The sequence below is a fragment of the Salvelinus fontinalis genome, chromosome 2 (genome assembly GCF_029448725.1).
Source record: "Salvelinus fontinalis isolate EN_2023a chromosome 2, ASM2944872v1, whole genome shotgun sequence".
Taxonomy (NCBI): domain Eukaryota; kingdom Metazoa; phylum Chordata; class Actinopteri; order Salmoniformes; family Salmonidae; genus Salvelinus; species Salvelinus fontinalis.
Window position 1 is genome coordinate 92,698,646 of NC_074666.1, and position 17,126 is coordinate 92,715,771.

General features: G+C 46.5%; 1 protein-coding gene across 1 annotated transcript; it reads left to right on the forward strand.

Moving 5' to 3' along the window:
- Nucleotides 1–12,583: 12,583 nt before the first annotated feature.
- On the forward strand, nt 12,584–16,764 carry LOC129867640 (NLR family CARD domain-containing protein 3-like). Its single transcript, XM_055941200.1, has 2 exons — nt 12,584–12,710; nt 14,969–16,764. Exons 1-2 carry the CDS (start codon nt 12,584–12,586, stop codon nt 16,762–16,764), a joined length of 1,923 nt encoding a protein of 640 aa, XP_055797175.1.
- Nucleotides 16,765–17,126: the final 362 nt, after the last annotated feature.

The following is a 17,126-nucleotide window of genomic DNA, read 5'->3' on the forward strand; positions in this document are numbered from 1 at the left end:
GAGCGACACCAGTTGAGCATTCCTACAGCATTTCCCTCCAGAAGCCATGAGAAAGTTGTCCGGCTGCGGGGACTGTGCGGGGGGGATTTATACTACTATCTGTACTTACTGGTGGCACAGACGCTGTTTCATCCTTTCCTACACTGAAATTACCCTTGCCCAATGATTGCGTCTGAAGCTGGGCTTTCAGCACAGCTATCCTCGCCGTAAGGCGATCATTCTCCTGTATATTATGAGTACAGCGACTGCAATTAGAAGACATCATGTTAATGTTACTACTTAGCTTCGGCTGTTGAAGGTGCTGACGAACCATGTCCAGATAAAGCATCCGGAGTGAAAAAGTTGAATGAGGGAAAAACAAAAAATATAAACGGTAATTAAAAACCGTAAAGTTGTCAGCTAGCAAAGTAAGGTTGGCAACAAAACGCACAGCAACACGTCTCTACCAGTGACTCAATATGGAAGTGGTCAGATGACGCAGGTAATGCAACCTGCTACTGTCTACTTTGATGAAAGATACGTGTTTTACATAGAATTAAAGATACACTTGTTCTTAATGCAACCGCTGTGTCAGATTTCAAAAAGCTTTACGGCAAAAGCACAATATTCAATAATCTGAGAGTAGCGTTCAGCCACAAAAGGAAGCCATACAGTTACCCGCCAAATTGTGCAGTCAACAAAACTCATAAATAGCATTATAAATCTTCACTTACCTTTGCTGATCTTCGTCGGAATGCACTACCAGGACTCCCACTTCCACAATAAATATTTGTTTTGTTCAGTAATGTCCATCATTTATGTCCAAATAGCTATTTTTGTTAGCGTGTTTGGTAAACAAATCCAAAGTCAGGAAGCGCGTTCACTAAAAGCAAACGAAATGTCAAAAAGTTACGTAACAGTCAGTAGAAACATGTCAAACGATGTATTGAATCAATCTTTATGATGTTTTTAACATTAATCACCAATAAGGTTCCAACCGGAGAATTCCATTGACTTCAGATGTTTAATGGAACAGAGCTCCCTCTCATGTGAACGCGCATGGTCAGAGCATGGTCAGCTCATGATAGACCTGACTCATTCCTGTCTCCTTATGCCCCACTTCACAGTAGAGGCATCAGACAACGTTCTACAGACTGTTGAAATCTAGTGGAAGCCTTAGGAAGTGCAAACTGATCCATATCCCACTGTGTATTCGATAGGCGATGAGTTGAAAATCGACCAACCTCAGATTTCCCACTTCCTGTTTGGATTTCTTCTCAGTTTTTTGCCTGCCATATGAGTTCTGTTATACTCACAGACATCATTCAAACAGTTTTAGAAACTTCAAAGTGTTTTCTATCCAATACTAATAATAATATGCATATATTAGCAACTGGGACTGAGGAGCAGGCAGTTTACTCTGGGCTCCTCTGGGCACCTTTCATCCAAGCTACTCAATACTGCCCCTGCAGCCATAAGAAGTTAAAGGATGAAGAGCATAGAGAGAGCCATGCCCCTGTAATGCCTGGATCGGAGATCTTACTGGTTGAAGATCAAATGCATGTTGAAGATAATGTTATGCATGACATGTTGACACATGTTCCAGCATATAGCAGGAAAAATGTTAGATACATTATGAACAAAGTAAAAGACTCAAAGGGGGCCGCTACTTGGAATGACAAAGGAGAGTTTATCTTTCAGAGGGATGTTGTCAAGGGTTCTCATATGATGGACTTGTTTAAAAGTACCACGGCAGCCCACCAGATTGTTGATGACAGAAGACCTCCTGGGTGGAGTCAGTTTCTTAAAGCCCTGGCAATCCTCAACATTCCACTCTCAGGTACCAAATTATAAGCTTCGCCAACAGATTCAAACTGTAAAACAAAACCCTTCAAAGAGCTACAGCACCCCTAAAGATCTTCTTGGAACCCCTCCCCCTTTTGAAATGGTTAATAATAACTATTTTATGACTAACTATTCTATTTTATTATTTTTTTGTCCTCATCGCTGAACGCCTCCGGACCTTTTCCTAATCCTGATCTCTCAGTGTGGTTAGACTTTTGAATGACTTTTGATTAAATTCAATACATTCTATTTAAAAAAATTATCAAATGTAACATTTGTGACATTCTTTAAACATTTGACGTGAGCATACACCTTGATTATAGGGTCTTACTTAAACACTTTTGTTATTTTCCAAAAAAACTATCTACGGTGCTATCACTACTTCTTAAATCATCATTATAAAGAGACATAACATCTTCAAAAGAAACTCCACGGGCTCTTTGGCATAGGTAGAATACATAGTGTTGACCACATGTACTAGAAAGGTTATCTTGTACTTTGATGCTGTCATGATGTTGTCCTGAGGGGGGAGGTTTATGACCTCCATAAATATCTTTCCCCTTTTTCCTCTCTCTACTCTACCGATGTGACTATTAAAAATCCCTTTGTTAACATTGAGAGAGAGTCTGGTGACATCAAAAGATGGGAAACGGAATTATATTTTGGTAATCCAACCAGTTGAAAATATGCATTGGGACTTAATAAATATAATGTCAGTTCAGTTGGCGTCTGAGACATGATTACTGATGATAGGACGACATAAACTGTATATTGGAAAGACTACACATTATAATTATCAGATTCACATGGAATTGTTGTGCAATTTAAATGTATAAATATGAAACTAATTGTGACAAAATGAAATGTAATTTAATGTTAATGAGAGAACGGTTTGTCATAGAGTCACTCAGTGGCCCCGCCCATGTGAACAGACAGTGGTTGTAAACTCTGCCAACTCAGTGGCCCCGCCCATGTGAACAGACAGTGGTTGTAAACTCTGCCAACTCAGTGGCCCCGCCCATGTGAACAGACAGTGGTTGTAAACTCTGCCAACTCAGTGGCCCCGCCCATGTGAACAGACAGTGGTTGTAAACTCTGCCAACTCGGTGGCCCCGCCCATGTGAACAGACAGTGGTTGTAAACTCTGCCAACTCAGTGGCCCCGCCCATGTGAACAGACAGTGGTTGTAAACTCTGCCAACTCAGTGGCCCCGCCCATGTGAACAGACAGTGGTTGTAAACTCTGCCAACTCAGTGGCCCCGCCCATGTGAACAGACAGTGGTTGTAAACTCTGCCAACTCAGTGGCCCCGCCCATGTGAACAGACAGTGGTTGTAAACTCTGCCAACTCGGTGGCCCCGCCCATGTGAACAGACAGTGGTTGTAAACTCTGCCAACTCGGTGGCCCCGCCCATGTGAACAGACAGTGGTTGTAAACTCTGCCAACTCAGTGGCCCCGCCCATGTGAACAGACAGTGGTTGTAAACTCTGCCAACTCGGTGGCCCCGCCCATGTGAACAGACAGTGGTTGTAAACTCTGCCAACTCGGTGGCCCCGCCCATGTGAACAGACAGTGGTTGTAAACTCTGCCAACTCAGTGGCCCCGCCCATGTGAACAGACAGTGGTTGTAAACTCTGCCAACTCGGTGGCCCCGCCCATGTGAACAGACAGTGGTTGTAAACTCTGCCAACTCGGTGGCCCCGCCCATGTGAACAGACAGTGGTTGTAAACTCTGCCAACTCAGTGGCCCCGCCCATGTGAACAGACAGTGGTTGTAAACTCTGCCAACTCAGTGGCCCCGCCCATGTGAACAGACAGTGGTTGTAAACTCTGCCAACTCAGTGGCCCCGCCCATGTGAACAGACAGTGGTTGTAAACTCTGCCAACTCAGTGGCCCCGCCCATGTGAACAGACAGTGGTTGTAAACTCTGCCAACTCGGTGGCCCCGCCCATGTGAACAGACAGTGGTTGTAAACTCTGCCAACTCAGTGGCCCCGCCCATGTGAACAGACAGTGGTTGTAAACTCTGCCAACTCAGTGGCCCCGCCCATGTGAACAGACAGTGGTTGTAAACTCTGCCAACTCGGTGGCCCCGCCCATGTGAACAGACAGTGGTTGTAAACTCTGCCAACTCAGTGGCCCCGCCCATGTGAACAGACAGTGGTTGTGAACTCTGCCAACTCAGTGGCCCCGCCCATGTGAACAGACAGTGGTTGTAAACTCTGCCAACTCAGTGGCCCCGCCCATGTGAACAGACAGTGGTTGTAAACTCTGCCAACTCGGTGGCCCCGCCCATGTGAACAGACAGTGGTTGTAAACTCTGCCAACTCAGTGGCCCCGCCCATGTGAACAGACAGTGGTTGTAAACTCTGCCAACTCAGTGGCCCCGCCCATGTGAACAGACAGTGGTTGTAAACTCTGCCAACTCAGTGGCCCCGCCCATGTGAACAGACAGTGGTTGTAAACTCTGCCAACTCAGTGGCCCCGCCCATGTGAACAGACAGTGGTTGTAAACTCTGCCAACTCAGTGGCCCCGCCCATGTGAACAGACAGTGGTTGTAAACTCTGCCAACTCAGTGGCCCCGCCCATGTGAACAGACAGTGGTTGTAAACTCTGCCAACTCGGTGGCCCCGCCCATGTGAACAGAGAGTGGTTGTAAACTCTGCCAACTCGGTGGCCCCGCCCATGTGAAAAGACAGTGGTTGTAAACTCTGCCAACTCAGTGGCCCCGCCCATGTGAACAGACAGTGGTTGTAAACTCTGCCAACTCAGTGGCCCCGCCCATGTGAACAGACAGTGGTTGTAAACTCTGCCAACTCAGTGGCCCCGCCCATGTGAACAGACAGTGGTTGTAAACTCTGCCAACTCGGTGGCCCCGCCCATGTGAACAGACAGTGGTTGTAAACTCTGCCAACTCAGTGGCCCCGCCCATGTGAACAGACAGTGGTTGTAAACTCTGCCAACTCAGTGGCCCCGCCCATGTGAACAGACAGTGGTTGTAAACTCTGCCAACTCGGTGGCCCCGCCCATGTGAACAGACAGTGGTTGTAAACTCTGCCAACTCGGTGGCCCCGCCCATGTGAACAGACAGTGGTTGTAAACTCTGCCAACTCAGTGGCCCCGCCCATGTGAACAGACAGTGGTTGTAAACTCTGCCAACTCAGTGGCCCCGCCCATGTGAACAGACAGTGGTTGTAAACTCTGCCAACTCGGTGGCCCCGCCCATGTGAACAGACAGTGGTTGTAAACTCTGCCAACTCAGTGGCCCCGCCCATGTGAACAGACAGTGGTTGTAAACTCTGCCAACTCAGTGGCCCCGCCCATGTGAACAGACAGTGGTTGTAAACTCTGCCAACTCGGTGGCCCCGCCCATGTGAACAGACAGTGGTTGTAAACTCTGCCAACTGTGGCCCCGCCCATGTGAACAGACAGTGGTTGTAAACTCTGCCAACTCAGTGGCCCCGCCCATGTGAACAGACAGTGGTTGTAAACTCTGCCAACTCAGTGGCCCCGCCCATGTGAACAGACAGTGGTTGTAAACTCTGCCAACTCAGTGGCCCCGCCCATGTGAACAGACAGTGGTTGTAAACTCTGCCAACTCGGTGGCCCCGCCCATGTGAACAGACAGTGGTTGTAAACTCTGCCAACTCAGTGGCCCCGCCCATGTGAACAGACAGTGGTTGTAAACTCTGCCAACTCAGTGGCCCCGCCCATGTGAACAGACAGTGGTTGTAAACTCTGCCAACTCAGTGGCCCCGCCCATGTGAACAGACAGTGGTTGTAAACTCTGCCAACTCAGTGGCCCCGCCCATGTGAACAGACAGTGGTTGTAAACTCTGCCAACTCGGTGGCCCCGCCCATGTGAACAGACAGTGGTTGTAAACTCTGCCAACTCAGTGGCCCCGCCCATGTGAACAGACAGTGGTTGTAAACTCTGCCAACTCAGTGGCCCCGCCCATGTGAACAGACAGTGGTTGTAAACTCTGCCAACTCGGTGGCCCCGCCCATGTGAACAGACAGTGGTTGTAAACTCTGCCAACTCAGTGGCCCCGCCCATGTGAACAGACAGTGGTTGTGAACTCTGCCAACTCAGTGGCCCCGCCCATGTGAACAGACAGTGGTTGTAAACTCTGCCAACTCAGTGGCCCCGCCCATGTGAACAGACAGTGGTTGTAAACTCTGCCAACTCGGTGGCCCCGCCCATGTGAACAGACAGTGGTTGTAAACTCTGCCAACTCAGTGGCCCCGCCCATGTGAACAGACAGTGGTTGTAAACTCTGCCAACTCACTGTGAACAGACAGTGGTTGTAAACTCTGCCAACTCGGTGGCCCCGCCCATGTGAACAGACAGTGGTTGTAAACTCTGCCAACTCAGTGGCCCCGCCCATGTGAACAGACAGTGGTTGTGAACTCTGCCAACTCAGTGGCCCCGCCCATGTGAACAGACAGTGGTTGTAAACTCTGCCAACTCAGTGGCCCCGCCCATGTGAACAGACAGTGGTTGTAAACTCTGCCAACTCGGTGGCCCCGCCCATGTGAACAGACAGTGGTTGTAAACTCTGCCAACTCAGTGGCCCCGCCCATGTGAACAGACAGTGGTTGTAAACTCTGCCAACTCAGTGGCCCCGCCCATGTGAACAGACAGTGGTTGTAAACTCTGCCAACTCAGTGGCCCCGCCCATGTGAACAGACAGTGGTTGTAAACTCTGCCAACTCGGTGGCCCCGCCCATGTGAACAGACAGTGGTTGTAAACTCTGCCAACTCAGTGGCCCCGCCCATGTGAACAGACAGTGGTTGTAAACTCTGCCAACTCAGTGGCCCCGCCCATGTGAACAGACAGTGGTTGTAAACTCTGCCAACTCAGTGGCCCCGCCCATGTGAACAGACAGTGGTTGTAAACTCTGCCAACTCAGTGGCCCCGCCCATGTGAACAGAGAGTGGTTGTAAACTCTGCCAACTCGGTGGCCCCGCCCATGTGAAAAGACAGTGGTTGTAAACTCTGCCAACTCGGTGGCCCCGCCCATGTGAACAGACAGTGGTTGTAAACTCTGCCAACTCGGTGGCCCCGCCCATGTGAACAGACAGTGGTTGTAAACTCTGCCAACTCGGTGGCCCCGCCCATGTGAACAGACAGTGGTTGTAAACTCTGCCAACTCAGTGGCCCCGCCCATGTGAACAGACAGTGGTTGTAAACTCTGCCAACTCAGTGGCCCCGCCCATGTGAACAGACAGTGGTTGTAAACTCTGCCAACTCGGTGGCCCCGCCCATGTGAACAGACAGTGGTTGTAAACTCTGCCAACTCAGTGGCCCCGCCCATGTGAACAGACAGTGGTTGTAAACTCTGCCAACTCAGTGGCCCCGCCCATGTGAACAGACAGTGGTTGTAAACTCTGCCAACTCAGTGGCCCCGCCCATGTGAACAGACAGTGGTTGTAAACTCTGCCAACTCGGTGGCCCCGCCCATGTGAACAGACAGTGGTTGTAAACTCTGCCAACTCAGTGGCCCCGCCCATGTGAACAGACAGTGGTTGTAAACTCTGCCAACTCAGTGGCCCCGCCCATGTGAACAGACAGTGGTTGTAAACTCTGCCAACTCAGTGGCCCCGCCCATGTGAACAGACAGTGGTTGTAAACTCTGCCAACTCAGTGGCCCCGCCCATGTGAACAGAGAGTGGTTGTAAACTCTGCCAACTCGGTGGCCCCGCCCATGTGAAAAGACAGTGGTTGTAAACTCTGCCAACTCGGTGGCCCCGCCCATGTGAACAGACAGTGGTTGTAAACTCTGCCAACTCGGTGGCCCCGCCCATGTGAACAGACAGTGGTTGTAAACTCTGCCAACTCGGTGGCCCCGCCCATGTGAACAGACAGTGGTTGTAAACTCTGCCAACTCGGTGGCCCCGCCCATGTGAACAGACAGTGGTTGTAAACTCTGCCAACTCGGTGGCCCCGCCCATGTGAACAGACAGTGGTTGTAAACTCTGCCAACTCGGTGGCCCCGCCCATGTGAACAGACAGTGGTTGTAAACTCTGCCAACTCGGTGGCCCCGCCCATGTGAACAGACAGTGGTTGTAAACTCTGCCAACTCGGTGGCCCCGCCCATGTGAACAGACAGTGGTTGTAAACTCTGCCAACTCAGTGGCCCCGCCCATGTGAACAGACAGTGGTTTAAAACTCTGCCAACTCAGTGGCCCCGCCCATGTGAACAGACAGTGGTTGTAAACTCTGCCAACTCGGTGGCCCCGCCCATGTGAACAGACAGTGGTTGTAAACTCTGCCAACTCAGTGGCCCCGCCCATGTGAACAGACAGTGGTTGTAAACTCTGCCAACTCAGTGGCCCCGCCCATGTGAACAGACAGTGGTTGTAAACTCTGCCAACTCAGTGGCCCCGCCCATGTGAACAGACAGTGGTTGTAAACTCTGCCAACTCGGTGGCCCCGCCCATGTGAACAGACAGTGGTTGTAAACTCTGCCAACTCAGTGGCCCCGCCCATGTGAACAGACAGTGGTTGTAAACTCTGCCAACTCAGTGGCCCCGCCCATGTGAACAGACAGTGGTTGTAAACTCTGCCAACTCAGTGGCCCCGCCCATGTGAACAGACAGTGGTTGTAAACTCTGCCAACTCAGTGGCCCCGCCCATGTGAACAGAGAGTGGTTGTAAACTCTGCCAACTCGGTGGCCCCGCCCATGTGAAAAGACAGTGGTTGTAAACTCTGCCAACTCGGTGGCCCCGCCCATGTGAACAGACAGTGGTTGTAAACTCTGCCAACTCGGTGGCCCCGCCCATGTGAACAGACAGTGGTTGTAAACTCTGCCAACTCGGTGGCCCCGCCCATGTGAACAGACAGTGGTTGTAAACTCTGCCAACTCGGTGGCCCCGCCCATGTGAACAGACAGTGGTTGTAAACTCTGCCAACTCGGTGGCCCCGCCCATGTGAACAGACAGTGGTTGTAAACTCTGCCAACTCGGTGGCCCCGCCCATGTGAACAGACAGTGGTTGTAAACTCTGCCAACTCGGTGGCCCCGCCCATGTGAACAGACAGTGGTTGTAAACTCTGCCAACTCGGTGGCCCCGCCCATGTGAACAGACAGTGGTTGTAAACTCTGCCAACTCAGTGGCCCCGCCCATGTGAACAGACAGTGGTTTAAAACTCTGCCAACTCAGTGGCCCCGCCCATGTGAACAGACAGTGGTTGTAAACTCTGCCAACTCGGTGGCCCCGCCCATGTGAACAGACAGTGGTTGTAAACTCTGCCAACTCGGTGGCCCCGCCCATGTGAACAGACAGTGGTTGTAAACTCTGCCAACTCGGTGGCCCCGCCCATGTGAACAGACAGTGGTTGTAAACTCTGCCAACTCGGTGGCCCCGCCCATGTGAACAGACAGTGGTTGTAAACTCTGCCAACTCGGTGGCCCCGCCCATGTGAACAGACAGTGGTTGTAAACTCTGCCAACTCGGTGGCCCCGCCCATGTGAACAGACAGTGGTTGTAAACTCTGCCAACTCGGTGGCCCCGCCCATGTGAACAGACAGTGGTTGTAAACTCTGCCAACTCGGTGGCCCCGCCCATGTGAACAGACAGTGGTTGTAAACTCTGCCAACTCGGTGGCCCCGCCCATGTGAACAGACAGTGGTTGTAAACTCTGCCAACTCGGTGGCCCCGCCCATGTGAACAGACAGTGGTTGTAAACTCTGCCAACTCGGTGGCCCCGCCCATGTGAACAGACAGTGGTTGTAAACTCTGCCAACTCAGTGGCCCCGCCCATGTGAACAGACAGTGGTTGTAAACTATGAAACACGGCCCTCTCTCCCAACCCTATATAAGCCCCTTGACGAAAATGTGACTTCCTGTTCCGAAGACGTTAGGTCAACGGTCCTACGTTAAAAGGGCTCAGATAATAATCTGTTCCAAGGACGTGAGGACTTACCATCGCCACATTGAAAGGACAAAGACCACCTACAGAACTAAGCCAACCTCAGCATTTCAACGTGAAGGTGATGACCTACACGCCAGAAGGAGGAATTTTGACTATACCAGCCAGAATATAGCATGAGCTTAAAGTATGGCAACTTGGTATGAACTTTGAACTCTTAATCACTAAAGAAGTGCTACCCCCTCCGCCCACTAAACGTGGGCTAGGAGAGGACGGACAGAGTATCCATTGTACCACGCTCCAGTTCACCAAGAGACATTCGGCCTTCCATCGACAACCAATCTACCGAAGCGCAGCTCAGAGTAAATATTTATTGCATTCTCCTTTTCAAATGGGCAGTAATTTAGAATGCATAAGATATGGTATTTATGATAGCATAGCTTCTCCCTTTGTTTCTCAGTCTTCCCGCTCTTTCACTCAATCCCCCCCCTTTTCTTTGTGTAACCATCCGCTATATCGGCTCCGTTCACCAGATCCATCAATGTATGATTCATTCTGTGTAATTCTGTGTGACTACATGGGAATTTAATAAATAAATAATTCAACCAAATGTTGTATTGCTGATTCAACTTGTAGCCAGGGTTCGTGAAGATAACCAAAAATGAACAACTTTCAGATGAGACTAAACAAGGTGACGAATAAATATTGACTGCTATTGATGTAAAAGATTACTAGGTCTTTAAGAGTTTATTCGGAAGATAACAGCTCTATAAACATTATTTCGTGGTGCCCCGACTTTCTAGTTAATTATTTACCTGATTAGCTTAATCAGCTACCCTCTGGAGAGCCTTACGGTTGTGGGCGGAGCAGTTGCCGTACCAGGCGGTGGTACAGCCCGACAGGATGCTCTCGATTGTGCATCTGTAGAAATAACACGTTCTCAGAGAGATCCTTGATGAAAACATGCTCCAGAGCGCTCAGGTCCTCAGACCGGGGCAAAGGTTCACCTTTCAACAGGACAACGACCCTCAGCACACAGCCCAGACAATGCAGGAGTGGCTTCGGGACATGTTTCTGAATGTCCTTGAGTGGCCCAGCCAGAGCCCGATTGAGTGGCCCAGCCAGAGCCCGATTGAGTGGCCCAGCCAGAGCCCGATTGAACATCTCTGGAGAGACCTGAAAATAGCTGTGCAGTGACGCTCCCTATACAACTTGAAAGAGCTTGAGAGGATCTGCAGAGAAGAATGTAAGAAACTCCCCAAATACAGGTGTGCCAAGCTGGTAGCATCATACCCAAGAAGACTCAAGGCTGTAATTGCTGCCAAAGGTGCTTCAACAAAGGGTCTGAATATTTATATAAATGTAATTTCCTTTTAGATTTGTTAAAATGTCTAAAAACATGTTTTTGCTTTGTCATTATGGGGTATTGTGTGTAGATTGTGTAGATTATTTTAGTTGGGAATTGAACAAGTTAGCAAAAACAAACACGGTGGAGATGTTGACGAACATCTCAGAAAGAAATTCTGGATCCATTCCTTAGATACTTTGTCCCAAGAGGTCTTAACTTACAGAAGGATGTTTAACCGAGATCTTCTCCGTATAAAGTGATAAAAAAGCCCTGTGTTAACTCTTTATTCTCCTCTAACCGGGGACGGAGTCAGTGAGTCAAACATAGTAATTTATTTTAACATCTGCCAGAGTCCATCGGGGGAGACCAGACTCACCCAGCTGTCTGTCCACGAAGAGTGACTGGTCTATGGAACACCCATATAATTTCAACAAGGGAGACATCTCTTCAACAACAGGGTAAATACTCATTGTATATACCAGGTATGTAGTCAGAGTGACAACAGTCTGTCCATGAAGACTCCACTCTATGATACTCCCTACTGTCCAGTTAAAACCTATATTTTAAAAAGTATTTTAAAAACTCATACCCACATAACGTTGTTGACACGTCCTATACTCGTATTTGTTGCCAAAGCATACATTGGCAAAATGTAATTTAAAAAATGTACTCAAACAGTATCTCAAACAGACTGTCACATTTTTTGTTGTTGCTATTTCCTCGTAGAACATGTCATTTTCGCTCATTGGCTGAGCTGGCCAATCAGCGGTCTACTAGCATGAATATCTTAATGACAAGTGTATGCCCACACCATTCTGTTGTTGGGGTATTACATAATATAACAATAATAACAATAATATTAAACAACTCTCACATTTAGGGGTCAACCATCCTTTATCTGCATGGTAGAGAGCGTTGTTGACTCAGGTCTCAGGTCTCCCTCTGGCTCCAGGTGTTATGTTGTTGTCTTACATAGCTATCTTAAGATGAATGCACTTACTGTAAGTTGCTCTGGATAAGACTAAAATGTGATGTGGTTTTTACATACAGATCTCATATTAGGGGTTGACCTTCTGAGTGTAAGATGTAATCTGATGTATTCTGATGTTTTATCCACAGAAGAGAGAGATCAGAGTCAGAGATTCTCAGTGGTCAGTCTTCCCAGAGTCTTCAAACAGACCTGGCCTCCATATTCAGTGTATGTGGTCCTGTTTTTTGTTGTTATTTTGTTTTTATGAGGCAAGTCAGTTAAGAACAAATTCTTATTTACAATGACAGCCTACCGTGCAACAGTGGGATAACTGCCTTGGGCTGAACGACAGATTTTTACTTTCTCAGCTTGGGGATTTGATCCAGCAACCTTTCGGTTACTGGCCCAATGCTCTAACTACTAGGCTACCTGCCGCCCCATGTACTTTATGTACATTTGTTTCTGTTTACCTCAAGTAAAATTGACCTGTCAATCATTCATTAATGTGTCAATGAGAAAGCATGTATTTACTTTATTTATTTCAGGTGCTTGAAGAGAATATTATGACATTTGTGAAGAACGAGCTGAAGATGTTCAAGAGGATTCTTAGTCCAGAATTCCCACAAGGCTTTGAGAGTCAGAAGCCGGTTAAGGAAGTAGTGGATGCTGAAGATGAGAAGCAGGAGAGCAGTGCCAGAGAGGGGGCTCTGAAGATCACACTGCACATCCTGAGGAAAATGAACCAAAAGGAGCTTGCTGACACACTGGAGAAAAGTAAGAGCTGTCTGCCTCATGTTGAATGGTGTTTAATTACGTTTAAAGGCTGTAGCTAAAGTACAGCTAAAATAGCTGTGTAACTCAATGATATTGTAGCAGCCTTAACACAACACCTAGTGACCTCATCAAGTAGCAGCAGATGAGTGTTAGAGAGAAAGACAAAGCATTAATAATACCATCAATATTACCAATAATAATATAATCTGTCACACCAGTGTATAATGCATTATGAAAACATTTACACATTTATACAGACAGTTAATCTACGGACCCCCCATCCCGGATCCGGGATCATTCTCATCAGAAACGCTGACTAGAATAGCCTAGCCTAGCGCCACAGGGATATCATATAATCTAATTTCATGAAATCACAAGTCCAATACAGCAAATGAAAGATAAACATCTTGTGAATCCAGGCAACATGTCCAATTTTTTAAATGTTTTACAGCGAAAACACAACATATATTTATGTTAGCTCACCACCATATCCCAACAAACACAGCCATTTTTTCACCGCAAAGATAGCTTTCACAAAACCCACAAATAGAGATAAAATTAATCACTAACCTTTGAACAACTTCATCAGATGACAGTCTTATGACATCATGTTATACAATACATTCATGTTTTGTTTGAAAATGTGCATATTTATAGCCAGAAATCGTGGTTTTACACTGGCGCCATGTTCAGAAATGGCTCCAAAACAGCCAGAATAATTACAGAGAGCAACGTGAAATACAGAAATACTCATCATAAAACTTTGATGAAAAATACATGTTGTACACATAATTAAAGATAAACATCTTGTGAATCCAGCCAACATGTCCGATTTTTAAAATGTTTTACAGCGAAAACACAACATATATTTATGTTAGCTAACCACCATATCCCAATAAACACAACACACATTTTTTCACCGCAAAGATAGCTTTCACAAAACCCACAAATAGAGATAAAATTAATCACTAACCTTTGAACAACTTCATCAGATGACAGTCATATGACATCATGTTATGCAATACATTTATGTTTTATTCGATTATGTGCATATTTATAGCCAGAAATTGTGTTTTTATGTGTTCCGAAATGGCCGAAATGGCTCCAAAATAGCGAAAGTAATTACAGATAGCAACGTGAAATACAGAAATACTCATCATACACTTTGATGAAAGATACATGTTGTACACATAATTAAAGATACACTGGGTCTTAATGCAACCGCTGCGTTAGATTTAAAAAATAACTTTAGTAAAAAGCACAGCATGCAATAATCTGAGACAGCGCTCAGCCATTCTCCGCCATGTTGGAGTCAACAGAAATATGAAATATCATCATAAATATTCCCTTACCTTTGATGAACTTTCATCAGAATGCAGTGCCAGGAATCCTAGTTCCACAATAAATCGTTGTTTTGTTTTAGAATGTCCATTTCTTCTGTCGAATTAGCAACTTTGGCTAGCATGTGTAGTTCACGTGTCCATACAGATTTGACGCAATGAACGAAAACTTCAAAAAGTGATAATAAAAATCGAATAAATTGGTCAAACTCAGTTGAGAATCAATCTTCAGGATGTTTTTCTCATATATATCCAATAACGTCCCAGACGGAGAATTTCTTCATGTCCATCTAACGCAGTGCAGAAAAAGACATGACATTCCCAATGTGCGCGGCCAAGTACTGGCAATCTGCCTGACCACGCACTCCAAAGACTCTCATTCGGTCCCACATCAGGCTAGACGCTTCATTCCACGTTCTACTGCCTGTTGACATCTAGTGGAAGGCGTATGAAGTGCATACAGATCCATAAATACAAGACAATTGAATAGGCGATGCCTTTCACAAAGACCCATTTCAGAATTTTCACTTCCTGTATGGAAGTTTGCCTGCCATATGAGTTCTGTTTTACTCACAGATATAATTCAAACAGTTTTAGAAACTTCAGAGTGTTTTCTATCCAATAGTAATAATAATATGCATATCATATGATCTAGGACAGAGTACGAGGGCGTTTAATTTGGGCAAAAATCCATCCAAAAGTGAAAATGTCGCGCCCTAGTTCTGAGAAGATAATAAATGATTATAATGTAAAACGTTATAACATAGTCCTACAACCCTGTAGGCATTAAAACAGACGTAACATTAATATCCTCTCTGTAATTTCTTCATTCAGATGAACTTGCTGTGATTTGCCAACGTGAACTCAAATCTAATCTGAAGAAGAAGTTTCAATGTGTATTTGAGGGGATCGCTAAACAAGGAAACCCAACACATCTCAATAAGGTCTACACAGAGCTCTACATCACAGAGGGTGGAACAGGAGAGGTCAATAATGAACATGAGCTGAGACAGATTGAGACAACAACCAGGAAACAAGCAAGACCAGAGACTGCAATCAAATGTAACGACATCTTCAAACCCTTAACTGGACAAGACAAACTTATCAGAACTGTTCTGACAAAGGGAGTTGCTGGCATTGGAAAAACAGTCTCTGTGCAGAAGTTCATTCTGGACTGGGCTGAAGGAAAAGCAAATCAGGATGTCCAATTTGTATTTTCATTGCCTTTTCGGGAGCTGAATTTGATGAAAGGGGAAAAACACACTTTGATTGAACTTCTCAATCACTTCTCAATAGAAACCAAAGAATCAAGAATCTCCAACTATGACGAGTACAAAGTTCTGTTCATCTTTGATGGTCTGGATGAGTGCCAACTGCCCCTAGACTTCCAGAAGAACAAGATCTGTTGTGACGTCACAAAGTCAACCTCAATGGATGTTCTGCTGACAAATCTCATCAAGGGAAATCTGCTTCCCTCTGCTCTACTCTGGATAACTAGCCGACCAGCAGCAGCCAATAAGATCCCTTCATGGTGTGTTGACCAGGTGACAGAGGTACGAGGGTTCAATGATCCACAGAAGGAGGAGTACTTCAGGAAGAGATTAGTTGATCAGGACCTGGCCAGCAGAATCATCTCACACATAAAGACATCAAGGAGCCTCCACATCATGTGCCACATTCCAGTCTTCTGTTGGATTTCTGCAACAGTCCTTGAACACATGCTGAAATATAAGAGAGAAGAGATGCCCAAGACTCTGACTGAGATGTACACACACCTTGTGGTGTTTCATATCAAACAGAAGAATGAAAAGTATCTTGGGAAAGAAGAGACAGGTCCACACTGGAATAAAGAGAGCATTCTGTCACTGGGAAAACTGGCTTTTCAACAGCTTGTGAAAGGCAATCTGATTTTCTATGAAAAAGACCTGACAAGGGCTGGCATTGATGTCAATGAAGCCTCAGTGTACTCAGGATTGTGCACACAGCTCTTTAAAGAGGAATGTGGGCTGTACCAGGACAAGGTGTACTGCTTCGTGCATCTGAGCATTCAGGAGTTTCTGGCTGCTCTATATGTGTTCCTCTCATTCATCAACAACAATGAGAATCTAATGACCAAACCGCAATCAACGTCTAGGAACTTTCCTGTGAGGATCAGACACAAGCCAGAAGTTACTCTCTACAAGAGTGCTGTGGATAAAGCCTTACAAAGTGAGACGGGAAACCTGGACCTTTTCCTCCGCTTCCTTCTGGGCCTCTCACTGGAGTCCAATCAGAAGCACTTACGAGGTCTAATGACAAAGACAAGAAGCAGCTCACAGAGCCATGAAGAAACAGTCAAGTACATCAAGGAGAAGATCAGGGAGAATCCCTCTCCAGAGAGGTGCATCAATCTGTTCCACTGTCTGAATGAACTGAATGACCATTCTCTAGTGGAAGAGATCCAAAGATCCCTGAGATCAGGAAGTCTCTCAGAAGCCCAACTGTCATCTTCACAGTGGTCAGCTCTGGTCTTTGTGTTGCTGACTTCAGAAAAGGAGCTTGATGTGTTTGACCTGAAGAAATACTCCAGATCAGAGGAAGGTCTTCTAAGGCTGCTGCCAGTGGTCAACGCCTCCAGAGCTGCTCTGTGAGTACATAACATGACATTTAATTAAGTACTAGTCATCAATAATGAATAACTTATTGAATCAGTGCATTGGTGTTCACATTTGTAAAACAATATGACCTTACAATTCTAGGAGATGGAAGATGAATCTATATGTTGTTTGAGAGAATTAACCAAATGCATCTGCCATTGTTCTTCTACACTACTGGTGTTAAATGAACAGTGTGTTTCTGAAATCATGATGATCTCTTTGCAGGCTGTCAGGCTGTGGAGTCACAGAGAAAGGCTGTGCTTCTCTGGTCTCAGCTCTGAAGTCAAACCCCTCACACCTGAGAGAGCTGGATCTGAGTAACAATGACCTGAAGGATTCAGGAGTGAAGCTGCTCT

Excerpts from the sequence above, each read along its gene's own strand:
- LOC129867640 (XM_055941200.1), top strand. The coding sequence starts at position 12,584 with ATGACATTTGTGAAGAACGAGCTGAAGATGTTCAAGAGGATTCTTAGT. Across the intron at positions 12,711-14,968 it reads AGATGAGAAGCAGGAGAGCA|ATGAACTTGCTGTGATTTGC; the intron begins GTGCCAGAGAGG and ends TTCTTCATTCAG.